The following is a 27,215-nucleotide window of genomic DNA, read 5'->3' as shown; positions in this document are numbered from 1 at the left end:
CCGATGACTGGACAAATTCGTATTATGGTGTTTTTTGTACTTATTTTTTTTTCGTGGTGATTAAACAAGCCCATCATAATCCTTGCTGTGGAGGAATCACATTTGACTGGGGGGGATTGGGGAGACCGGAACGTTGGCGTTATAATTCTACCAGCCCACCTCCATTCGGGATTTCTCCTTTATTTCCCCGTAGCTCCACCGATCTCCTTCAGCTGACAGTTCTCCTCCTGGCAAGTTTGCTTCTGGTTTCTTCTGTTCCTGTGTGTGGTTGTGCGCCAAAGTGACACTTGTACAGATTTTCTTAATGCGCCAAAGTGCCACTTGTCGTCTGCTGAGGCTCCTCCACCTCCAGCAGCTCTGCTTTTCAATCCTACCCAGAAGTTCCAGAAACCTTGGAATACCAGAGATCGAAGCCGTTTTGTACGTGTCGTCTTGACGGTGAAATTTTCTGAAATCAGCTCTAAAGTAAAGACAAGTTTCCCAGAGGGGAGTGAAAAACATGGGTGAATTGCGAGTCCTCAAAACTTGTCCGTCGCCCAGGCAGAATTGTAATTGCTGGCCAACGCACAATTTGTCACATGCCAAATTAATAAACGAGTTGGCCAAGATTCACCTTCGTATTTTGCCACCGAAAACAGTGGCAGCTGATTCTGGTCCTTAACTTGACAGAATCGGTCCTTTGATTGAGTGAATGAGTTGTCGGTAGAACTGTGTGGGTTTCAATAGAAACTAAAGGTTGAAGCTAGAAGTAGTTTTCCTGTGCAAAGTAACATTAACACTTTAGTTAAGTGATCATCATTTTAGAGTCATCAATTAAAAAAGTTTGTTAATATTTTGGTTTGGATTTAGTTAATCAATTGTAGTCCATGCTTTAAAATGTCTGCAAAAGGTTTGGTATCTCCTCTTCTATCATTCAATTTTTGCTGCTGGCTGACTGATTTTTGTTGTAACACTAGGCAGAGCCGCAGAGCAGTCTTAATTTTCTTGGTTTTTGCCTCTTGTTTTTTCCTCTCTGGTTGAGGCTGCCACTTAATTTATTTGTCACCGAACCGAAGCGCAAATGAAGTTCGAAAAAACTCAAACGACATGCAAAGGAATACGAGAAAAGTCAACATACACTCAGCTACCACGGAATTGTTTAAAATAATATGAGATGGGAGCAGCAAAACAACAAAAAAAAAAAAAACAAAAAAAAAAAGAAAATAATTACAAATTAAAAAGAAACACGGAATGGAACAGTCAGACAGACGGACACTCATAAATGAGGAAGAGAGTCGGGCTTTGAGAAACCGCGTTTAAGGGGGTTTTACCAAGTTTATAAATAGCTGCGTTGACGACGCCGCTGGCCACGCATGCGCAAAGATTTGTCATATTTGATAAACGACAACAGCAACATTTGAGACTCCTCCATTCGGAAAAATAAATAATAATAAAAGAGCCACCGAAGTGGCCACTTTTTAAGGGTCCGATCTCATGACCCCCGCTCACCTCGGCTACCATACAAATCGAAGCTACCAGAAAGTTTAGGGCAATGGCTTTACTATTTCACCAAATAGTAGAAATTGTGCTGATTCTTAGAAAGAGATCAAAAAGATCTATATTAATAAAATATTCTTTTAATAACATCATTTATTTTATTATAAATTCTTATATAATCCTGAGATCTCAGCGTTCATACGGACAGACAGACGGACGTGGCTTTATCGACTTCGCCATTGATGCCCAAAATTGATCAAAAATATATATATTTCATAGAGTCGAATACGCTTCCTTCTAACTATTAAATTATTTTTAACGAATACAATATACCCATTGACTCTACGAGTTAAGGGTATAAAAATGCATAACATGACTAAAATACTACGATAATCCGGAAATCACAATCGATCTTCGCCCAGAGGCTTCTTCAGTTATCCAGATACTGTGAGCAGCTGCCATAAAATCCGAAATGCAGACACAGGTGACGATGACAATGACAATGACAACTTCAGCAGTCGATTCAGCTGGAACTGCAACTTCGACTTTAACTCGAAGTTAAAACGATTACGCGAAATTGGCAACGCGTTTCTCTTCTTCTTTTGCCCCTCCTCGTTTTTTTTTTTTTTTGTGGCTCGAACGTGAGAACCAATTGCTATGTATGGTCATTACAAGCCGACCAGTCCATCTGAAGGTCCGTTGGCCAGAGCGAGAGATATAACCCATACATATTTTAATGATGATTACATTTTAAAAACAAGCGATTCAGTGGCATCACGATATCAAATGAGAGAAATCACTGGGTGCTGCAATCGGGTGTGCTATCGTGATATCAAGATGATCCTGGTGGCCAGTATCCCAGTATACCACTGATGATGAGCTACTAACCCCTGGCACTGGGCGACACTGACGACATTTTTCGAATTACATTGACAGGCGGGTACGGGACTAAAAGCGATAATTATTGCCAACCTGCGCAGCAGCGCTGTAAGTGTTGGCGATCATGTTTAGCGGCAGCGTTTGTTGCAGCTGTTTGTCTCCAGCTAGCCTGGAACCACCAATTCCCATTCCAATCCCTGGTATTCCCTGATACCCTGATTCACCCCGATATCCTCCAACATAGACCTCTGCCTGATCGACGGCGTCTTGCCAATGTAATTTCAATAATTTTATCTGCCGCCACTCTCGTCTGCAGTGATTCGATTGGCGAGCGGTGACAGATCAAAGACGCTGCTTAATACACAAAAAGAATACGCTTAACTAAAATCTATATGTTTATTATTGAATTTTTTTTTTTAGCAAGATACCAAATGTTTGTTATATATTAGGTGTACGAGTATGTGCTTAAGTTTTTGAAAGAATTTAAAAGTCTTGGCCAGATCTATTGAATCTATTATTTTAATAATTTATTAAATAGATAACAGATTTTGCTTATATTATTAAAATATATTTTATTTTAATTGACAATCATTTGCAAAGTAAATATATATTTTCTCTCAGTATTGTCACGTCGGCAAAGATCAGTGATCGGTGTTCACAGGGCTGGCGATGGGTGGAGCTGCTGGATTCGACTGCTTTTGGAGCTGCCTGCTCCAGATGTTTAGCTGCACTTTGGCGGCTCGATGAGGAGTTCCTGCGATCGCAATCACATTAAGAGAGAGAGGTACAGGTTCAGAGATTCAATTTTGAGTTTGAAGTAGAGGTAGAGGTCCCAGTTCCAAGTCCTCAGTGATCTTTAGCGATGCGCAATCATCAACATCAGAGGGAGCGTCATCAGCCGACCACTGCCAATTACTCCGCAGCATTGTTGACATGCCTTTTGCCATTTGCATCGTTTTCGTATTGATTTGTTTAACTCTCTGGTTCACTCTCTGCACACACAATTTTTGGCTTTCAGTAACCGAACCGATTCGATGGCGAAACGACTGCATTTTTCTCCCACGGCCTAAAAAGCGTGTGAAAGGTCTGAAAAAGCAATAATACTCACAACCGTTCAAATGTGTATGTCAAAAATCTATTGAAGAATGAAACCATCGATTCAATCAGATACCTTTTTTTTACCCTAAAATCGATTGCATTCCTGAACGTTCTGTAGGTCAGTTATCGACCCAGTTTACTTGATCTCTGCAGGTGTTCTCTTTTTAGTTCTTTAGAAGATTTTTACTTGTGTTTCCCTTATTTAATTGCTAATTGTATTAGCATAGATTAATAATATATGTATATTTTTGGCTGACAAATATTCATAGAAGTTTATAGATAGATTTTTATGTTAGAGGGTTAAGTTTAAGTTTCAAGTCTGAAATTTAATAATTTCAATAATATTTCCTCATGACTGAATTTAACTAAACAAATGCTTTTGCTGTTTTATAAATTTATCAAACCTATCCCCTGCCAAAACTACTCCCACCATTGATTGAACTACAAGAAACGCAAAATCTGAAGCAATCGAGCCCTCGATCAGTTATATCCACTTTCGGGCAATTAAAATTCGATTGAAATCGCCACGAGGTGAACATGTTAATGGAAGATCGCCACGCCTGTTACCACAGTCGCATTTTTCCCACACCAAATTGTCAATCGGAGGGGGATTTCAGTGACGGAGAGGGGGCAATTTCCAAACACCGATATATCGGGTTCCCGAGTTCCTCCCTATATGAACGAAAAAGCCAACAACAAAAAAGAACAGTCGCATTTCATTAGCGATTCCATGAACGTTTCGGTTCAAACATAAAATAAATAAAAATCAGTACATTTCGAAAAGCTGTTGTCGCCTTTGAGCTTTTGCGACAATCACTCACGTTGCCATTTGGCTGTTCCGTCTCAAGTTCCCTTAACCCCGTCTTTGGCCCGTCTAAAATCCCACCTAAACCCTCTTGTGCCAACCCTTTCCTCGAACGTTCAGTCATCGGCGATCGTCTTTGAGGCCCGATTCGTTCGTTAAACGTTCTGCGTATTGAAATAAGATTTGTGTCGCTCGACACGATGCCTTATTCAATTATTCGATACGATTCCACGTGATTGAATTATTGAAATAAGTTTTAATCGAGGTAGGTGCTCAAGTATATGGGTTACCTTAAGAAAAGTTAAGTATAACCTACAAATATAAATAGCTTTTAATCTATTAAGAATAAACTTAAAAAAAATTGATTTCCAACAAACTATTACATAATGGAAAAGTATTAAATTACATTTATATCCGTTACTCGTAGAGTAACTTTTCATTGAAAAGTATGTAACAGGTAAAAGCAAGCAAGGAAAACTGTGGCGAAAATCTTAAGCATACATAATATTAAAATCTATGTCTTCGTTTGACCTTGTATGACATTTCTAGTTTTCTTGCTATTTACTAAAAAAATTTTAAATCGGAACATTATTTCGCTATTTATTGAGGTTATAAGGTTCTACAGTTCACATGGGGAGTGACGTCACTTACAGTTGGTTAACATGCTTTTTATGACAAAAGAAATTTGTGAATAAAAAAGTAACAGGTATCTTATAGCCGTGGCACTTGACTATGGCTTTTCTACTTGTTTTATTTTTTATTTTAAAATAAATTTTACTCTTTTAATCTAAAAAGAGCAAACTTTATAAAATTTCTTCCGTTTTTAATAATAACAATGATTATGAATAACTTGACAATTTAAAAATAAATTCGCATCGCATAATACACAATTTTACATCCAAATTTTTTCGGTATACTGGGATATCAATTTGGATTTGCTGGAACATTTGGAATCCATTTGCCTTTGCGTATTGACTTCCTGAATCGATTTCCTTCGTATATTTTTCGATTTGTGAGACTTTTCACCGTCCTTAGGTTTTTTTTCGCCATCACAGTGCATTGCTTTTAGGTAATCCTCTATGCTCAAACTTCCAAGGCCTTGAACCGAATCCAAAGCGGTATCATTAACGTTGAGACTCGCTAGGAATTCGGCGAAATTCGCATAATTAACACCATTACGTCGACATTGGCTAAATTCCAAATCCCGATCACTGCTGCTCTTATGGATTCGATCTGCATCCATTGCAAAATTTATATAAATATAGTAATTTAGTAGTTTTTTTATGGTTTGACTTTGTCAAAAACAAGAAATATAAATCAATGGCAACTTTGATTTCTATACGGCTTCATAAAATGAAAAGTTTAAAGTTTAATATTTTACGTAAATTTTCTTTGACTTCAAACCACCTTCGTGTATTAGATTGAAATTAACTTATCGTGATTTCGAATAAGTAATATGTGTCTTCACTGTTGGTGAATAAATTTCAAGAGACAGAAAGGGGAATAAAACTCCACTCGTTTGACAGCTCATTTTGAATAATTGTGCGGCGCGACAGGGAACGAATACAAATCGATTATTGAACCGAATTCCTGATATATATTTTTTATGGTTTGATTTATGATAACCATGCAGTTGTCAGTCAGTCAGTCGAGGGGTAACATTAGTGGTTTTTTTAACAATTGAGCTTTAAAAATACTAATTGAGCTGTTTATCGATTTGTCAACAACAGTACAGTACAAGAACAGGTAATGTTCTCCGCTTGGAAGTCCCCAGCTCGTCTTTCATGCACACCACTGAGTTTTATTGACTATTAAAATTGTGTCAAAATGTGTTTGAAATTTTTTATTGTTAATTATACGCGACGAGCGTAATGAGAAACCAATAAACAATATCGGACATCGGTATAGAAATTCGGTATTATTCGTTTGTTGTTTGGTTTTTCTTTTTTTTTGATCTCGTTTTTTTTTCAAAAAATACTGAGAATTCATTTGCCAAACTAATTTAAGTATTAGGCAAGGCAAGCGTAACACCAAAACAGAAATCAAATCAAAATCGAACTCGGAAAACACTCAAATTAATAGACAGGCGAATCTAACAAGCCGACAAGTTGTATCCCCAGATCCAGATGCAGAGATTTTCACTGAAAAAAAGGGTTTAAGGTTTTAACAGAAAATAATGGATTTTATGGGTTTAAGTTTTTAGATATTATAAAAGCTGTATGTTTATTATTATTATAATGGAAATTATGGCTTACATTAAATCAGAAATATAATTATTTATACAATAAGAAGTTAATTTAATTTTACCTTAAAATTGATTTACAAATACCATTTTCCAGCAGTGCAAAATCAAAGTCGAAAGGGAGCTTCGTGTTATATTTGTATAATGAGCCCTTGAGTTAGAGCCACGGCAAAAAACTGATTTCACTGACCGCCCTGAGTGAATGACAGAGTGAAAGACTGACTAAATAACTGACAGAATCACCAAAAGAGATCGCGGGGGCTGTCAGGCAGACCTTGACTGACATTTGATTATTGGCTTCCAATTTGTTGCAGATTTTTTTTCCCCCTTCATCGTAGGGTATATTAGATTCGTTAAAAAATATGTAACAGGTAGTAGAGGAAGCGTTTCTGACCCTTTAAAGTATATATCAGTATCAATAGGGAAGTCGTTGAAGCCATGTTCTTCTGTCCGTCCGCTAAACCGTCTGTCCGTATGAATGCTGAGATGTCAGGGACTATAAGAGATACGCAGCGCGAGTTTATTAAGCATTCTGCCATGCCCACTCCAACAGCCAAAAATCACGAAAAGCTAAAATCGATGAAAATTCAAAAGCTATTAGATCTATTACTCGGTAACTAATGAAGCTAGAAAGAAGGATCAGGTATTCACATTCTTGGGATGCCAATGCAGATGGAAGAGGTATTTTTATCATAATATTATAATAATAATGATATTTATAAGTCCTCTCAAGTACTGTGAGGTCATCATCAGTTGGCAATCATGCTTTTTCTAACAAAAGGTGGCGCTTTATGAATTTCTACCAGCGAAATTAGTATTTTAAAGTTGTATAAAACATTAACGGGTATCTTGTAGTCGCAGCTCTCGACTATAGGGTTTCTCCTTCTCCTTCAAGCGCAAATTATTTGCATGGCTTATAATATATACATATATATATATATATATATATATATTTCAACGAACAGAAGTCATATTGTGGCCAACATGGAAATTAATGGAGCGATCGAAAAAAGATAAAAGAAAAAAAAAGGAGAAAAAAAAATCGGAGATGGAGATCACCGCTGCTGTTGTTGGTTGCTCCTACTTCTGCCACAAAATTGGCGGCAGGAAAGTAGTTATTAAGATAGAAAGGGATGGCCAGAGTTTGACCAGGTCTACCTTAAGATCTTTTTTGCTTTGTTTTCTGTTTAATGAAGGCAGTTCAATCGATTTGGCTGGTTGAGAAACGTGGCAACCTCACCTCCTTTGCCTGTACCCAATTTCCAGTTCCAGTTGCAGATCCGATTTTTAGAGATGACACTTCTACGGGGTAAACTTTTGGTATTTAAGGGATCGTAGAAAATTAAGATAATTTTTAGAAGCTTAGGTAATCATAAGACAAGATTATTTACTAATGCAAGAACATTTTAAAACATTTTTTAGAATTAAATATTATTATACAATGAATGAAATTTTATATATTATATATATATGTATATGTTTTACATAATCATTAGTACATACAATGTTAGACCTACCATTGTGTTTCAATGGATTAAATTATTTTTTAAAACCGTATTTGTCACGTGGGGCCATCTCTAAATTCAGGCAGTTCAGCGACCAGTCCTCGGCACAATTTAAGTCGGTAGTTGGTAGTTGTTGCTGCCGTGGCTGTTGGCCAGGCCAAAAGAGTTAAAAAAAAAAAGAAAGAAACTAAGAGCGTCCAGGGTCCAACCAAATTGAACCGAACTGAACCAGCGTTTTCGATCTGTCTGTCAGTCAGCTGCCATTTTGACTTCCAGATACGAGATTCAAGATTCAGAGACTACAGAGCAATGGAAGAAGCTGGGGAAATTGGAGGGGATCTGGACCAAGAAATCAGCCAACCAAGTCGGCGAACCAATTGATTGACATTGCCCACAACGCCCTTTTGCCAACTTGGGGCGGTCTTTCCCAAATGGTGGGCAATGTTTCGGATCGGTATACGCTTTTCGCTTTTTATAGCCAACTGTACCCGGGTACCGGTACCGGAAATGTGTGTAAATGCAAAGAGCCATGAATGAATCGCTTAGCAGCTGGCTAGCCACTCAGACTTCTGTTGAATTATTATGCCCTCGACCAACTACTAATTATACAACAATAATTAATTAAGCCAAGAAGACGAGCTTTTGGACAGTAAAACACAAAAAAAAAAAAAAAACACCATACAACCAAAAAAATAAACCAGTTGGCCCAAACTGAAGTTCATTCAAGAAAAGCTACGGCTGGCAATGACAAAAACAGTTACCAACCGTCGTTGAGCGGTCAAAGAGATGTAATTATGAAATTCAAAGAAATGAAGCATTAAAACGAACCATTTCGAAACAAACGAGAAATATGATATATGAATAAAAAAAAGTGTAGTGTTCATAACTAAATTAGCATTAAGCCACCGCCTATTAATAACGCCACTCATGGCTTTACTTTATTTTTTTAGTGGTTGACAAATTAATATACAAAAACTGAACCCTTTTTGATGAAAACCGACCAGCTGTTGTCTAGTGCTATATAAAAACCAGGTCCATACTTTTGAATGCCACAGTTTGAAAATTCCACTTTTCTCACCATTTGCTTTACGATTATTTTTACAACTTTTATTATTGTTATTTAAACAGCTTTTTCTTACAATTTCCAAGGAACATTTCAAGCACAGAAAATAAGTTATAGTCATTAAATTGTGACTTATGTCTTTATAAAGCCGTGTTAGTTTGTTGGTCTCAATGGAAAGTAGCTAAGAAATATGGGAGGATATATAAATTCATGGAAAAGGTGCTCCATGTTTTTATTCTGACAAATGTCTATATACTTTTAGTTTATACTTATATTTGTAGAGTAAAATTTGTGATTAATTAGCGCAAAATGATTATTTGAAAATTGAATAAGACAGTAACGGGTATCTTACAGTCGCGGCACTCGCCAAAGCAATTTAATCTTAAAATAAAGAAAGTTCTCAAGAAAGAACTTCCATTAATCAAATAAAATTCTAATTCAAAACAGCTCCATAAAATTTTCCATGGGCAGAACTTAACAAAAGTGCAAACTGCTGACATTTCATGAATTTTTTTGCAACTCTTAAGTTCGGTTCTCGCTGCTTCAATTGAGAAGATTTTCCATTTTCCCATGGCGTTCGTAATGCACGAGACGTATACCCATTTCTAATTAAATTTTCAAAGTTGCTTTTCCATTCTGTGCGATTTTTGATTGACATTTTACATTAAATGTTCTGCACCCAGAGCTCGCGGAAAGTGGCCACGGCGAACGGGCAACGTTGAAATTGATCAATTTCACATAATTTCAAGGCAAGTCGGACTCGGTAATGCAAATCCGACAGATGCGACTTCAACTCGCTCTGCTCGCGACTGTTAGATCTTAGATCGCTTTTTTTTTTTTCTTTTCTTCCTTCTCCTTCGTTTTGGGTATATACTAGAATGTGGATTCCTTGATAGAAAAAAGAAAGACTGGACCTTACTTATGATTGACAACGGCTGGATTGAGCAGCGCTGTAAATCCACTCAGGCCCAATCTCAAATCCCAACCAAGAAAATCCAAACCAAAACCCAAGTGAACAGATCTGAACTGAACTGAAAACCGAACCGTGAATCCATGACAGCTCGACGGCCTTTGGGTGATTTAAACGTTTTGGTTTCCTCCCGTCTTACCACTCCTCTTAAAAGCACTCCAAAAATAGTAGCTAAATTCTAAAGCAAAATTTTTAATTTAAAATTATAATTATTATGTAAGATGAAGGTTGTCTTTAGACTAGATTTAAATATCTTATAAAATGTAATTTATATTTTATTTTACGATTCCTTAGTTTTTTTTTAACATAGTTAAACCACTTTTTAAATCGTATTTTACATTTTATATTTATTTAAAAGTTTTTGTAGGTTTTTTTTTTAAGTGCATTGCAGCTTACCTGAGCTTTCCCTTTTGCCCCTCGCCATTTAATTGCTCTCCGTCTGCTGGATTTCTTCAGCTTCTTTCACAATTCACATTGATCTTTTTTCGAATATGCGCAACTGGTTGATTTTGTGAGCTGTCAGTGGCTCTCCACCGTGTAGACTGTGCCCCTCTTTAACCACCACACTTGGCCCCCCGTTTAACCCCTCAGTATCCCCCAGTGTTGGATATGTGTCTGTGGCGTGGCTTATCTTTGAGTTGCTAATTAACGGTTTGTCGGTTCAGTTTGACATTTGAACATGAGTTCTTGACATTTCTCTTTCTCTCTCCGCTGATTTGTTCTGTGGTGTCAAGGGATTCAGGGGTTCTAGGGGGATTTATTAGCAACTGGTTTTTGGTGCCAGCCTATTGATATATATTTGATTTGACCTTGGTTTAATAGAATGCCAATTATTCATGTCTAGAATTAAGTAAAGATTTGTAATAATGCAAATGGTGTTGTCATAATTATAATTTACTTTTATTTGGTAATAGAATGTATTTTAAAATTTGTTTTCAAACCTTGGTAATTTCGTTTTCTTTGTCATTTTTTTTACTGATTGATGGTTAGGTAAGATTTCAGACAAGGCAAAAAATTGTTAACACCTTGACTTTCCTCATCCCGCTGGCCGGTTCATATTAATGATGATGTGGTGTTCATGTTAAGTGCAGTTTAATAAATGAATTGTCTCCCATTCCAGACTTCGCAGTATTTCTAGCATGCAAAGAAGATTTTCCAAGAGGACGAGCATTTCTCGTGTGCCCCAAAGGCTGCTCGTAATCCATCAGCAGATTTCGTTTGAGTTTCACTTGGCATTGCATTTGTATGTGGCCAGAGCAAAAAAAAAAAAAAAAGAATTAAAAGACGTGCACTAGGAAAAATTTCATATCCCATTGTTTCCAAATTAAAGAGAGATCTTCAAAATGTAATGAGTAATTTGGAGTCACCAAATCAGATATACGGGAAACTTTTGTTTAAAATTACTAAGAACTACGTTACGAAAATGAATTAGCTACTCTTAAGTGCAGATTATGTAGATATCATTTTCAATAAGGCTTAGTCTCACTGTGCCGACGATCATTTGTCTATTTTTCTTCCCTTGACTCCCTTGTGCAGCTCATCGTCATGGCAAGCCTATTTCTTACAACTTCTTCACACAACTGCAACAACTGGCGTATCATAAACAACAACAGCAACATCGCAATGTTGCTCTTGCGCTTGCAACCTGCAACTTGCAACGAAGCAACCACAACTACAAGTTCCTCTGGGGAACCTTTGTGGCAAAGTGTTTTGGAATCTCTCTGTCGTTTCGGTTGCTAACGTCTAACAAGCCAAAGAAAAATGGGCCCAACGCCAACTTTTGGCTAAAGCGCAAACACATTAAAAATTGCTCCTACCTCGTCTTCATCTTATTTCTTTGCAAGTGCTTCAGTTTTGTTGTTAGTGCTGTTGCTATTGGTGTTTGGTAAAGTACCCTAGGAAATCGAACGTATAAGACAGTAACAATACATAGAGTTCAAGTCAAATAGTTCCAATCGAATAGTTTTCGAACTAAAATTTTCACTATATTGATTTTTTATAGCATAAGAACATTACATATTATTACCATTTACGGAATTTTTTTTATTGGGTTTATATAAAAGTACTAATTGGGTCTACATATTCTTATAAGAATACTGCTTTGGTCCAATTTGTCTGAACTGCTTTAATTCTAATGAACTGCTTGTTATTGAATTAAATTAGAAAACGGAAGAAAATAAAATTTCGAGTTTTAAGAACTTGGCACATTTTTTGTTTAAGTAGTGTATATAATTTTCGAACGTTGTTAACTGATTTTTCCATACCCATTGCATTTTGGGCCTGAGGCCTTAAATGCACTTTGCGAAAAAAGCATTTCCTCCAAAGTTGTCTCGATTTCTGCTGCATACCCCGAGGCGATTTCAAGTAGCCATCTTTGTGGGTTTGCAAGGTTGCTTGTTTCCAGTTTCCAGTTTACTGCACTGCGAAAATTTGAGAATTATCAGCCTTATACATTTACAGACAAAATTCCATTGGAAATCAATTTAAAATCATTCAAAATTTCAATAAAATCATTTCATTGCTCCTTTAAGAATCCAATATTAATATGAAATTAACGTTTTTTATTTCGAAGACTACTTTTTTTCAGTACATTTTGGTAGTTTGCTGGCGCAGCAACAATTTTCAGCCCGGCCATGCGATTTATCTTTGGGCTGGCAAGTTAATGTGGCAATTGTATGCTAAGCAGCAAATGCAATAGTTTTTATTTTTTTTCTTTTTTTTTTTTTGGAGGGGAATGAATGGTAGGGTCTCGAGAAAAGGGGTGGGGTGAATGTGGGCGGAGCCGGGGCAACGGTTTTCTTGAATGAATTAGGCGGTGGGCAAAATTTGGCTCTCGGTGGCGAAAGGGCAACAACTCAATTTACAGTTGTTATATTTGCTGGCGTTTTTCCTTGTTCCTAGTAATTTTTCTTCTCGTCTTATATGCTTTGACCAAAGCAAAATTCCATTGCCCACGGGTCGGCCATTTTTTCTCTGGAAAATTGCCTTAGAAAAAAATGCTAGGAAAAAGACGACGCAATCTTATTTGGGACATCTCATGGGTGTGATATTAATTTCATACACAAATGAACGCGAATCGAGAGATATTCACCCGCCATCCGCCCAACAAAAAAAAAGCAATAACTCCCACGAAGATTAATAACATAGACACACACACACACACATATACACTCATAAATAAATAACTAAAAAGAAATACAAAATGCACAAAAAATGAACAATAAGGCGAAAATGAAATTTATGCATAATGCCGAAAGGAGCGCAGGCGAATGGCCCATCAAAAAGGCAAAACTGAAGTGGAATACTCAACAACGAAAAAAAAAAAAAGAAATAAAGAAAATGCCAAACTTGGAAGAGCAATTGGATGAATTGATGGGTGGTTCTATGGGGTGGGGTCTTTTTGGTAGGTCTGAGGAGTACAGAACACTTGACGCTGCTGAAAATTAAAAAAACGAATCATATATGCCCTGAGTTGGGGGACAAAAATTTGCTTAAGGGGGTGGGAGTTAAAAGAAAAGGTGTAGCAAGATGTTTCCCTTAAATGTCATTTGGTAGACTATAAAGAGAATAATCTTTTGTTTAAAAACAGAGCAAAAATATATATATAGAGTATAGAGTAAAGAGTATAGAGTACAAAATATTTGTCTTGCATTTCAATCTTGACCCTCAGTCGGGATGAAAAGTCAAGAAACAAACGTCTCAGACATTTTCTGGTTTTTCAAAATCCTTTGGTAAGTGTCATACATTCTCCTTGATCCCATGTACCCCAGTGATATATACCGAGAAATAGCAAAATGGGCCACATCCTTGTTCGTACATCAAGGATCAATGGCACGTATCACCACTAAAGTTATTAAAGCCATAAGATACACAGCCAGGCGGTCGGGCGCCCGCAATCCAATCTCGATGCCCAACCAACCAGGCGTCCATATGCAAAAAGGAAAAAAAAAATCCTATTTACATATATCTTCGTATATAAGGATATACATATTTACATACGTATATATACGTACAGATAAATTTATTATAAATGTATGTGTGCGTCTGTGCGTTAGTATGGTTTTTTTTTTTTTTTTGAGCGATACATTTTGACGCACCCCCTCTAGAAAATCTACCCACTCCACCAAAATGGTGGAGCTGCACGACTTTAAACCCATCAAACCATTAACAACAACAACAACAACATTAGGACGAGGACAGTTCTATAACATACACTGAACAAAACCAAATTACCAAAAGTGGCCAGTAACAGTAATTTCAATTTATATTAAAGAATTTATTTAAATAAAAAAAACAATTTTTTTATGATAAATTTGAAGTGATTTAAAATTTAGAAATTTTACTGATATCGAGTTAACTAACATGCTTTTTGTAAAAATAAACTGTTTTATTTTTTCCCTTGTGTGTGCCATCCTTATCCCATCATGTGAGTAAAAATTTGCGTATGAGCCAACGGCAAAGACGTTTATCTTTCAACCACCACCCATCAGAAAACGCAGGTATGCACCCCACTACCCGTCGACTTGATATGTATCGCCGTTGTCGTCTACAGTTATAAAATATATATGAGTATGAGTAGGGGCGACAAACGACAAACGTTTGGCTCAAGAAAAATCGACATGGTGAACGTGTCGGAAACGTGTCGCAAATTTGTCCGCCAAGCGTTGAGCGGAATCGGAATGGCAACTCGTTTGCCCACTTTTTGGGATTACGGAGCCAACCATTACGGACTGAAACAATATATATATAGATATATATATTATATATACATATATAGTTTAAAAAAAAAAGCTTTGATATAGAAATATTGCTGCGGCTTAGTTATAAAACTAGTACTGGTTTCTCGCGTGGTTATTGTGTGATTTTTTGGAATCAATTAAGGGCTTCGCGGATAAATACCTTGTAAAAGGCATAAGACTTTGCTAGACATTTGACTAATCATGAGTTTTTAGTTTGTTATAGCTAACACACTTTATTCAATCGATTACTTATTACTTAATTAATTAAAAAATTGCCAACTTAATACAAAAAACTAAGAGCTATCCCAAAATAATTAAAAACTAGAAAATATCCCACTCTACTTTTGAAATTAATGTAGTTCAAGTAAAACCATCTCGTGATTGTAGATTACCGGATTCGGGATTCGGAAAATGGGGGTTTGGGATCTGCACAACGATGAGAGCTGGTGCTATCCTTACATTAACGGCCGTAACGTAATTAAACAAAAATAATGGTCTCAATAATCAAGGCAGAGCCATTAAAGGCAGCTATGTAAAAAGCTACCCCTTTTTAAATTCGGTCTATAGCTTTTTCGCAGTGTAGTGATTATTTGGTTGCCGTGCTCTTATGTTCCAACCCCCTTGTTTTTAGATTTACACTCGTAGAGATTTATGGGCAGTAACCCCATTCACGCTTTACATTCTGTATCAAAAATCAATTAATGAAAATAATTTTAAAATTGAAACAAGTCTGGGTGCCGCCAACATGTGTGAAATTTAATGACTTTGAAGATATTTATGGAAATAGACCAAGAGTCTTGCCGAAAAGCCCCCAGAAGTCTTTTTGCCATCTCGTTTGTGTACCCGCCCTTCTGTCCTGTCCCATAGAATCGCATACGAAATGGTTGTTGTAATTAGATGAGCAGCAGCAGGGGGACAAGGGTTTAATTACATTTTGAATAGGAAATTTATGAAACAAGTTTCGATTCGGCTCAGCTTTTGGGTTCAGTTCAGTTTGGTTCGGTTTCATTATTTTTTCCTTTTTTTTTATCCTAGACTTAGAATTTTCCACAGGGCAAGTCATTGTCAGCATGTGTGCCCGATTGTCTTCGTTTTCATACATCTATATAATTAAGTAAACGTATATATATTTTTTTCTCTTGTTGACTTCACATTCATATATAAGGCCATCTATCTAAACCCTTTTTGCCCTTTGTTCTCCTCTTTTCATCATTTGCTTTGGCTATAATGTCTTGCTGTTTGCTGAGTGACTTTGAAAATTGAAAGAACTTCGTACGCACTGAAACTTAATTGATAACTTTAAATGCTTGAAAAGAAATGTTTTAAGTCCTTTTCAAAAGAATTTCATTAAAAAGTAAAAATAAACTGCACATTTTCCTACAATCTTAAATAATTGTTTGCATTTGTAATTTAATTTTCCTCAAATAAACAAAGAAAATATTAAAAAGCCGACGGCGATATCGTTATTCCACAATATTGTCTAACCGATTTCCTGCGATATTCGCATCGACAAAAGATATACATATAAAATGTATATTTATATTACATATATAATTACAAGCAAATATGCAGCTAACGCTCTGAAAATTCACCTTAAATTGAGCATGCAGGGCTTTTCTGTGACGGGGGTTTGTGTAGATTCGGTTTCGGTTTTGCCCGTCAAATGTTGTTCAATTAACGTGGTTGAGTTTGTTTTTGTTTTGGTTTGTCTGTCGGCGAACATCGCTGCTCTTACCTTCCTTCCCCTTGCAAAATTGGCAGTAAAATGACAACCGCGAGCGTTTTCCGCCGACTGCAATGTGGCGATGTGTGGCATCAACATGTTCCACAAATATAAACATAAATCAATTAAAATTTTTCGTCCATGCCGGTGAACTAGTGGATATTCGGTTAGTCCTACGAGTCCTTGCTATTTTGGCCCTTGCCTGAAAATGTTGGGGATGTTGTGGTGGCCAAATTTTTCGACAATTTGCCAGAGGCGCTCATTTTCCGAATAGACAACTTCCCTTCGCGTTTGTGTGTGTGTGTGTGTGCCTGTAGGAGCAGCAAATTTCCGCCGAAATTATGCGTTGTCTTCTTTTAGGTGCAGTAACTAAATGACTTGCCGCTGCAATTAGGACTATGTATAACCAATCGATTTTCAAGGATAACACAATAAATCCGGATTTGTAATTAATGTCATTTAGTTACTTAAACGCCCAGATTAAAATCCTCATTGTCATTATATCTATTCAATTTTTCTATTTACACACACCCAAAGTTACTTTCCGTTTTGATTTAACTGGCAATTAATGCATGCTACTGTTATTTGGTTCTTTGAACGAAATTCCAATACCGTTCTCCATCATCCTTTGCGAAAGTCCAGTTTTCTGGCATTCGATCCATTGTGAAAAGTGGCAATCAGCAAAAACAACAAAGGTTGCCACACGTTGGATGTTGCTACTGCCACGCCTCTTATTCTCTGGTCAAAGGTGGGCGTACAAATGGATGGGTGGTATGTATGAGTGAGAAGGCCATGTCGACACCTATTACCATTCATTGACTTTTGCCATGTCCCTGGGGTGTCATCTATGCAGGTTGCTTTGGTTCATCCTTCTGTTGCTGCTGCCGTGCATGTTTCTGTTGCTGTTGGGTATGTTACTGCTGTTGCTGCTGCCGTTGCCAGCCCCACGCGTTTGATTGCATTTGCAGGCGAAAACCCAACGACCGTTTGCTAATGTCCTTCGATAAAGCCGGCAAAATCAACACCACCAGCAACCAAAGGACCTGGGCTCATTCCTCTGAATTTTGTTGATATGGATATGGCGATATGGGGATATGGGCCATCAAACCAACCATCCAACCGACGACGACGACTGGCCTCCGGTTTCATTTGGTGTTTGATTGGATTTTCAATTATTCATTATTATTGGTTGCAATTTACCTGGCGGCCAGAAAAGGACTCTCATCCATTTCAGCTTGCATTGATTGCGTTCCATCAGCGTATAGAATGAATGGTTGTCGCTTCAGTTTTCCAACTCATCAAACTCCAATTGCATCATTAAACGGAATTTTTGATTTCGATTTCCCCATCATTGCTATATTCTACCCATATTTTTTCTGTTTTTTTTTTTTTTTGTGGGATTTTATTAAGTTTTCTCTTCTAAGAGAGTATGTATTAATTGATGATTTCCAGGGATTTGTTTGTTTAACTTTTCTGTCTTTGATTTGGTTGCATTCAAGGTCACTTTGGAGTTCATTGATCAATTTAACTTAGCGTTAAGCAAATCCAAAAATTCCATCAAACTCCAATGCCCCTCCTTAAAGCGTTTAACTGGCTATTTGAATAACACTCTACTTGAAAGCATATGTATTTTAGCTAAAAAGTAGATAAGTTCTGGAATTTAGTTTATAAATAAAGCACAGATAATTTCGCAGTTAAGTATTTCCAGAAAAAAATAAATTATGTAATTTTTATATAATATATTTATTATAATATAATAGATAATATTTTTGTAGAAAGTAAGTAAAAAGTAAATTTGAAGTAAATTCTCTCATAATTTCTTAATATTGCCACATATGATTCCCTTGGCGACCCACGTTTCTCTTTACGATGAGCAATTATTAGCTCTACGAGTAGGTAGTACCCAGAATTCTCCAGTTCTCCACAGAAAGAGTCATATAGAGAGGGTGAGGGAATGGATAACACAAAAACCGAGACTACAGATCGAGCCATAAAGATAAGGCAACAAAACAAAATTCAAGCCAAAACCAAACCAGAGCCCCCCCTCCCTACAAAAATACAACAAGCGAGCCACCGACAGAGTGTTTCCGACTTTTTCGTAGATTTTTGCTGCCAGAGTTTTATTGATAGAAAGAGACAGCTGGCATCTGGATATCTGACTAATAAGATAGAAACAGAGAGACCGATTTGATTTTTACGAGCATTTCATTCCATTTTGTTTTGAATCGGTTATTTGAGATACTATATACATATATATATACATATATATAGCTGCTACTTGTTTTTGGAAACCGACAAACCTCTTGTCTGATTTCGCCGGCGACAATAAATTAAGTCAAGTGTAGCATTTAATTGATTTTAATCATAGATTAAATATCGTAAAGCAACAAAAGCTGGGAGTGTGGGGGCAACGGCAGAGGCAATGGCAATGGCAATATAGGCCAAAGAACAACACCCAAAAGGCCGCCGTTGCGTTGACCAATAAAGTCAACAATCAAATCAAACAAGCCCGAAATAACCCCCACCAAAAAGTGGGCGGTGGACAGGGCAAACAAACCAATTTGTAGCACAATAAGTTGTCGTTTACTTGGTTGTTGTTGTAATCGCTGTTTACCAATATGTAATCCTTAGAAACAGCAAGAGAACGGCTCCTTGCTATCCTGTCCGTATCTTTGTATCCATGTTCTCGGTGCCGGGCTTTTGGGGGTTTTGGTTTTCGACCCTGCGATTTTGGATTTTAGATTTCAGATTTTAGGGTGCTGGATATTTGGTCAGCTTGCTTTGAATTTCAATTAGACGCGACTCGATTTTACGTGGAGTGCGGGAGCGGGAAATGTTGTCGTGTTGGGGTTTAACATTGGGCATCAGGGCACATTGGCATTAAGAGCAGGGCGTATCATAGCTTTAAAGCGTTGTCAAAGAGTTTAGTCTTGCGAGAGATTAAATGAATTTTTGTCTATAACTTTCTCAAAACTTAAATCAATTCTAATTTGTTTGGTTTTACGAAGTAATATCCATTGCTTACAAATGTAAAGCTTCAAAAACAATATTACTACTAATGCTTCCACTTTATAAATACGACTTCAAAAAAAACGCCCTGCATGCAGATACATAATTTAAATATATAAGTTATAGCATAGGGGTCGAAAGGGGGAAGTCAGGACAGTGGAAGAAAATATTCGCGTTGCTAACGAATCAAATAAATTTGTTGGTCAATTAAAAAACTGCAAAACGCGCACAATTTCCACATGTGTGGCAGCAACAAGCGCACAGAGTTCACCAATATTTTTTGTTGCTCCCCCCATCTAGTATTTTAGACCTTCTTTCTAAGCCGCCACTCTCTTACCACCGCCCCTAGATGCTGCTGATTTTTGCTCTAATGCCTGGCAGCGCCAAATGAAAAGCTTCGCGTGGAAAAAATGCATTGCAAACCAATTTTTTCCTCTCGCTTTTTCTTACCAATTTTTTCGTTTTTTTTTAGCATGATTCTCTGCGTGGGTTCTGACTAGCTTTTGACTCCCTTCCACCATTTTTTTTTGCACACATATTTTTAGGATATTCTTTTTTGGTGATTTTTTCCAGATTGCGTTTTTTTTGCCTTGTTTTTTTTTTTTGGTATTTTTTTTATATGTTAAACTTTAGTCGTAAACTAACTTTGTCGGGTGGGGCTTGATAGCGTCTAGGGAGAATTGATGTTGCACATAGAGGGAGTGGGTTAAAGTGAGCTTTGAGGGGATAGGGCAAGTTTGAGCTGAGCTAGCCATGTTAGTTATTAGTCGGGGGCGCTACATGAGTTGAGTGAAAATGAAGCAGGGATAAATGCGGGACAAACGGCGGTAGCCGGAAATTGTGGCATTGGGAAAAACTACAAGATAATCTTAAGTAAGCATTCTCCACAGGGAATCATCATCAGCATCAATTATGTAGAAATATTACCAACTAATTTTATTGCAAGCATACTTTCTGGTTGATTTTAAACAATTTAAAAATACACAAGTTTTTGGATCACTATTAATTGCTTTAGGAAATCATGAATTTATACATTTCTATATACAGAAATTTTGGAAGATTTTCTCTTAAATTATATAGAGGTTGAAAACCATCGCAGCGATTGCAGCGTGAAAATCGACATCGGCTGGCTGACCAGTGAAAACGGAAACTAAAAAAAAATGCAGTGCAATTTACTATTGCCAACGGGTGGGGAGTTGGGCCGTTTATGGGTGGTGCCTTGCACCTAGATGAAAGTCAAAGGGGGTGGGTTGTAGAAAATAGGTAGCAAATGGAGGAAGGGGCAAAAGTGGGCGGAAAGGAAACGACTGCCAATTTCATGCTATGTTCTCCCTCTTTTATTCACATAGCTCTCATCTCTCGCAGCAATCTTATTCTGGTTCGGCTCCCATTTTTCCCTTATACCCCAGTGGTTTGTTGTTTAAATACCCTTTATTTGTTGATAATTTTGGTTTTCTATATGGTCAAAAATTGAAATCTTATAATTTGATTCAAATATTTATGACTTTAGATATTATAAAATATAATTTACAAAAGCAAGGTAATGAATATAAAATAACAGAATCCATATAGGTGTTAAAATAAACATTTATTCATGTTGTTTTCTATAAAAAAATAATAATTTTTAAAGGGTATCCAAGATGCCAATATAATTCAATTTTGTTCTGAATTTTCCTCTACTCTTTGCTGCGCACATTCTGATGTACTATATGTGCTCGTTTTGGGTGTTTGATTAAATTTACAACAACGGAGCAGACGTAGAATAATAAAAAAACAAAAAAAAACCAAACTGAGAGCTCTCTTTCTATAGGGGACCGCCTTCGGATCTCTACTGCGCCTGTCCATTGAAACAATCGATAAGCAATAACCAATACCCTATGACCCGTGGCCAATCACCAATACCGATGAATATGCAAATACATTTATATATATAAAATATATATATATAAATATATTATTGCAGGCGTGGCACCAAGTGTGTTTTCATGTTTGTTTTTTTGCAAAGGAAAATGCCGAATAACGAGAGACCACGAGCTCTAGCAAAGCACCGCAATAAGAGTCGGATGCGAGCAGCTGCCTCCATGCCGGATGACCTGCTGGAAAATCACCTTCAAAAGCTTTTTGAGGAGCAGGAATTACTTCAAAACCTCCTGATTAGCCATCACCCAGGTATTAAGTCTCAACAGCCCGACCTTGGCGCCGAGAGTAACTATGAGTTTAATACTCAAGACGAGGACGGCAATGACGAGGTAAACTCGTTCAAGTTACTAAATATAAAGGTAAAGCTAAGGATATACTCTTTCGAATTTTTTTCAACTTGAATTGTCAACAATTCAATAATTTCAATAAACTTTTCTGTCACTAAATCCGTTAAAGGAGATGGCTGAAGAGGATCAAAAGGATATTAATGACCAGCCGACAGAAGCTGCTATTTTGGCCGAGGATGTGGTGGACTTGTCAAGTCCTCCAAAATATGAGAACATTTTTAAAATTCTACCGCCAAAGTATCCCTATCCCAAGAAGCGCACCTCGAGGGCCACTCCATTACCCATTTTAATAGGAAAATGCACCCCACCCAAGGTCAACGGTCAGGGCTTCGATCCACCTTTTCTATATCCCGAATTCATTGCCAAAAACGAGAAAAGTCAAGTAAATTGTGAGTCCTACAAAGACATATAGTTAATCTTTAAACCTGTGTACTCGTACATAGCCTCTATTCAAATAAGTATTTTTCTCGAAGACATCTTCATTTTAGTGGATAGTTTGGTAATGCAAATGGAGCGTTTCCTTAAAATAAGTGAAAAATCAAAGGTGGAGGAAGCCATAAAAAAGCTTCCACCAATCACTGGAGCCGTTCCAAAATCGAGGCCCCGAAATCAGATTAATATAGATCAAGTGTGCCACGCCAAATACTCAATTACTGTCAAGCCACGTGTCAAGGAACCAAAACAACACATTCATCCAAGTGAGTGAGAAAAAAAGTATAGCAAAATCAAAGTTTTAGTTAGCAAAGAAAAAAAATTAATAAAATTGATTCTGTAGAGAATAAACGTTTGACCAATACTAAGGAGCAATCCCATTTTGTAACATCGAAGACGAATCCTGAACCGGAACCCGAACCCGATTTGGATTGTGAATTTGGTATGGACCTTATTGAAAAATTTCGAGCCAACACAGTGCGTAATGAAACTAATGAAGAAATCAAGAAAGATCGAGGGAATCCCAGTGGCTATAATACAATTGCACATGCGAAGAAAGTAGAATGTAACTTATTACTTAATCTTTAAAGTTAATTCAGTTAATATTTTGTATTTTTTTATGTACTCAGTTGAAAAACTGAGTATTTCTTCTGATTGTGAGAACGAATACTCGGATTTTTCTATTCTTGAAGCGGCTATGACCAAGGACCGTAGAAATCTAAAAGAATGTCAGAAAAAGGATTTCATTATCATTCATAGACCTAGGACGCCTATCACGCGACCATGTACGCCTATTGATAATGATGATGTGCCTACCACATCCAGTCAGTCGAAATTCTATCAACAATTTGTCGGGGAATCTAAGGGCACTAAGCCCGAAAGAGGTACTCTGCCACCGTGGTATATATCAAAACCTAGAGGTAAGTATCAACAAATTTGGATTTTTCATTTAAAACACATAAAATGCGCATAGGTCTTCTAGAATTGGAGGATTGGCAAAAAGAAATCATCCTGTTTGTAAGAAGATATAAGAAAGAGATAAAACGAAGAAAGAAATTTAAATCGAAGTATAAAGATCATGAAATACCGCCTAAGACACTTTATCCCTTACTTAAAATCAAAAAGGAAAAACTGCGTAGCGCTGAACTTCAACGAAAATTCTCATATATAAAATCTAAGTGGAAAAAAAGAAGTTACAAGTTTTTTTATGCTAAAAAACTGCAAAGGGAATGGATAAAGGCTGAACGCCTTTATAAGCGAATTCGTCTTATAGCATTATTTACCCCTCATGAACTCTATGATATTAAGAAAAAGGCGACAAAAAAGGAAGAACGTTCACAAACTCGTTTACTTTTCAATGTGCCAAGCCAATCACCGGTGATACCCATATGTATGCCATGTGCAAGGAAAAGGGATTGTCCAGTTGATGAAGAAAAACCTATAATTGAAATTTCCTTAAATACGACGACTCAGGAAACTCGAGAGCCTGTTGACCGTGGTCAGAGATTGAAGAATATTTTCCTGGATCGAATTAGATTGCAGAGTCAAGAGAAGTTACATCATTTGGTATTACCAGAGGATCCTGTAGAAGCCAAGTATTTACCTCTTATCGAGCATCGCAAGACCCGATATACAAAAAACCAACAAAAACAATTAATTAATAAAAAATCCGCAATAGAACAGGATTTAGATACTGATAGTATAAGGAATTATTGCATCTCATCAACTCAATCCACTTCCGCTTCTACCAAATCTATAGACACAGTTAGTACTCTATATTATGATGCTAAAGAATCGAAAACCTTTTATGAAAATCAAGGTGAACCTGTTCCAAAAGAACATTTAGATACTGATAGTATAAAGAATTATTGCATCTCATCAACTCAACCCACTTCCGCTTCTACCAAATCTATAGACAAAGTTAGTACTCTATATTATGATGCTAAAGAATCGAAAACCTTTTATGAAAATCAAGGTGAACCTGTTCCAAAAGAACATTTAGATACTGATAGTATAAGGAATTATTGCATCTCATCAACTCAACCCACTTCCGCTTCTACCAAATCTATAGACACAGTTAGTACTCTATATTATGATGCTAAAGAATCGAAAACCTTTTATGAAAATCAAGGTGAACCTGTTCCAAAAGAACATTTAGATACTGATAGTATAAGGAATTATTGCATCTCATCAACTAAACCCACTTCCGCTTCTACCAAATCTATAGACACAGTTAGTACTCTATATTATGATGCTAAAGAATCGAAAACCTTTTATGAAAATCAAGGTGAACCTGTTCCAAAAGAACATTTAAAACGGGATACGGAAAAATATTTGTTTGACCCTAATACAACGAAAATATCCAAAGAAAAACCAGATTTCAGAAGTTATATCGATATTGATGATTTTTCCCTAGCCATCCTACGGCAACTGTCCACAATAAAAGTTAAGAAGGGTAAACGCCTTATTGATTGTTATTTAAGGATATCCAATTATCTGGATCATTTCTACTGGAAGCGTTTACTGCGCGATGGTCTATTTTTCCATTGGTTTGTCAACGAGTGCTTTTTTCCGGCACACTACCTTCTCACTTTGAAAGATCATAGAAGGCTGGATGTTGTGACAAATGATCAGCTTGATGAAGAGATTATGAATTATATAGAACAGGCAAATAAGCCAGATCAGCAGAGAATATCCCTTACATGGCAAATGGCTCACCTAATGGTTACCTCCTATTTTCGAGTACTCTGGCATAGCGCCGTTGCCGAACATCGGCCCATCGAAAAAAGATGTTTGCTAAGGTGTCGCTTTGCTATATCTGTGGTGGAACATTATCAGCAGGAGAAAGGTCGCAGTGTAATAACAGATCGAATCGATTGTCTAAAATTAATGAAGTGGGCTTTAAAACACGAAAGTCGTCTTAGTCTGGTTTACGATGAACCATTGGGTTATGCCGAGGAACGAGCAAACATAAATACATGTCTGCTGATGCGTACCCCTAATTTGGATTCTTTCAAGGAGTTTTATCAACGTCGTGTACTACCCAGACCTGATGCATTGTCTATAAATCCGTTACCTGATGAAATCAGACGTTATCCAAAAAGGAACGGTAAATATCCAATCAATTTTGTATGTCCCATTAAGGGTTGTCAAATGGGATTGAATTCAAATTCGGTAATGTCCCACTTTCTCACCGATCATTGCCGTCGCTTGGAGGAACTTTGGCTAACGGATCGTATGATCATCCTTTTCTATCCCCAATCTTATCCACCTAAACAAATTTATTGCATTTGTGTTATCGCTTTATTGGCAAGAATGCCCTGCAATACGGCACCAATACCCAGGACTATTATAAACGAGGATTTACCATCCAAATATCTTTATTTTTCTGAACATGCCGCATGTTTTCTTATGTTTGCTAAAGTTCAAAAAGAAAATGATTGGGTAATCCCGAAACAAGAGTCTCCGTTCAAAGGAAAATATATAAAAGGCAAGAAATCCCTAACTTTTATAAAAGAAGAATCTTTATATATATTTTGGCTGGCCACTGCCCATTATAAACTTCATAATGTCGGATGTCGTCTATATGTCTATTGCCAAGACCGCAGTGTCAAAGGAAATTCCCTTTTAAATTTTTTTTACATAAACGAATTCAAGAATATGGCAGATTTAATAACTAATTATCCAGATAGCTATTTGGCCATAGACTATCCTACAATGGTAGCGCTCACAAAGAATTTTAAGGAGCTCGTCTTTATTGAAGTGCGTTATATCAATAAATTGGTTGATGATCCCAACTCTGGTGATGAAAAATTTGATCTATAAAGTATAAGGGCAAGGTTAGATTATAGTGTAATATTGCCTTTAATATTCGCTTCTTAACTAATCTACTTTTATGTACGTTTCATTACAGAGCGATTTTGAAAACAAAAAAAAACACTGAAGGATATTTGAAGATAAAATACTTTTTAAAGTAATTGTCCATTTTAATACGTTAATGTGGGAAATAATATAATTTTATATAACATTTTAATGTAATTTTCAATAAACAAACGGTTGTGTGGGTATATAATTATATAAAAATGTTTGTTATAAATAGCAAAATAAATATAATTATGTAAGAGAGTCCTTATTTCATTCCGTTTTAATATCCAGTTATCGCAAAAAAAGCAATCAAAGAAAATTTAAATAAGCAAAGCGGAGGAGCAAATCAAAAACAATTACGCGGCAAATGACATTATCAAATGTCAAATGTCATGTTCGGTGAGACCCCCACTTTTTATATATATTTTTTTCTTGAACGCTCTCCCTTACCAACTTTTTATTTTTTGAATCTTGTATCTGGAACATCTCGCGTATCACAAAAACTCAAATACTTGTTGTACTAAAAAAAATGCAAAGCAGTCGAAAAAAAAAAAAAACGGAGCGCATCAAATTTGTTCGAGGCAATTTTTCAATTCATTGAAGTGGAATTCATAGGAAGCCCCGGACTTGGGAGTCTCCGGCCTTTGGATACTAAGCGCCACTTGACTTGTGACCCAACCTCCTCATTGACCTCCACCCATGGAAATGAAAAGCACCACTCTACCCCTGGGGATGGAGTATCTAAAATCAAAATCAAGATTTTTGATTCTTTATACACGCGCATTATACCACCACCCCCTCCACTATATAATTTGGTGGGGCTGGGGTTGTTTGGAGTTCACTTTGTTTGCTGGGGTTTCTTTTATTCTCTTGAAATTGGCTTTAAGCCCGTTGTCTGTAAATAAATCTGTCTTGCTTTTGTATTGCCGTTTTCAAATTTACATTATTGGTTCTTGGCTGAACAGTGAGGAAAGCCAACTTTTGAGGTACTTCAAATAAAACAAAGATTATAAAAAGTTATTGAAAAAATAAAAAATATTTTTAGAATTTGGCTTATATTTGTAACACTTTTTAATTTATTTGATAATATAAAAATTCAACAGGAGCGTCTACCGCTTATTTCAAGTAAAGCTCTCTTATTGT

The 27,215-nt window shown here is 36.7% G+C and overlaps 2 protein-coding genes across 5 annotated transcripts; one reads left to right on the top strand and one right to left on the bottom strand.

Annotated features, from left to right (window-relative positions):
* Positions 1 to 5,104: 5,104 nt before the first annotated feature.
* LOC108104948 lies at positions 5,105 to 5,781 on the bottom strand. The gene has a single exon (XM_017211313.1). It carries the CDS (start codon positions 5,499 to 5,501, stop codon positions 5,151 to 5,153), a length of 351 nt encoding a protein of 116 aa, XP_017066802.1. The 5' UTR covers positions 5,502 to 5,781; the 3' UTR covers positions 5,105 to 5,150.
* A 15,442-nt stretch (positions 5,782 to 21,223) lies between these two features.
* LOC108104983 lies at positions 21,224 to 26,581 on the top strand. 4 transcript variants are annotated; one of them, XM_017211356.2, is made up of 6 exons: positions 21,224 to 22,165; positions 22,250 to 22,474; positions 22,552 to 22,773; positions 22,838 to 23,128; positions 23,182 to 26,047; positions 26,122 to 26,581. In XM_017211356.2, the coding sequence occupies exons 1-5, from the start codon at positions 21,889 to 21,891 to the stop codon at positions 26,031 to 26,033; spliced, it is 3,867 nt and encodes a 1,288-aa protein (XP_017066845.2). In that variant the 5' UTR covers positions 21,224 to 21,888; the 3' UTR covers positions 26,034 to 26,047; positions 26,122 to 26,581. The 4 variants fall into 4 exon arrangements, with proteins under 4 accessions (XP_017066845.2, XP_017066848.1, XP_017066844.2 ...); XM_017211359.2 differs by lacking the exon at positions 23,182 to 26,047; XM_017211355.2 differs by having other exon boundaries at positions 23,182 to 26,581.
* Positions 26,582 to 27,215: the final 634 nt, after the last annotated feature.

Source organism: Drosophila eugracilis, unplaced genomic scaffold, assembly GCF_018153835.1.
Source record: "Drosophila eugracilis isolate 14026-0451.02 unplaced genomic scaffold, ASM1815383v1 contig_2147, whole genome shotgun sequence".
Lineage (NCBI taxonomy): Eukaryota > Metazoa > Arthropoda > Insecta > Diptera > Drosophilidae > Drosophila > Drosophila eugracilis.
The sequence above is the reverse complement of the archived record's forward strand: the minus strand, read 5'-3'. Positions and strand labels throughout refer to the sequence as shown.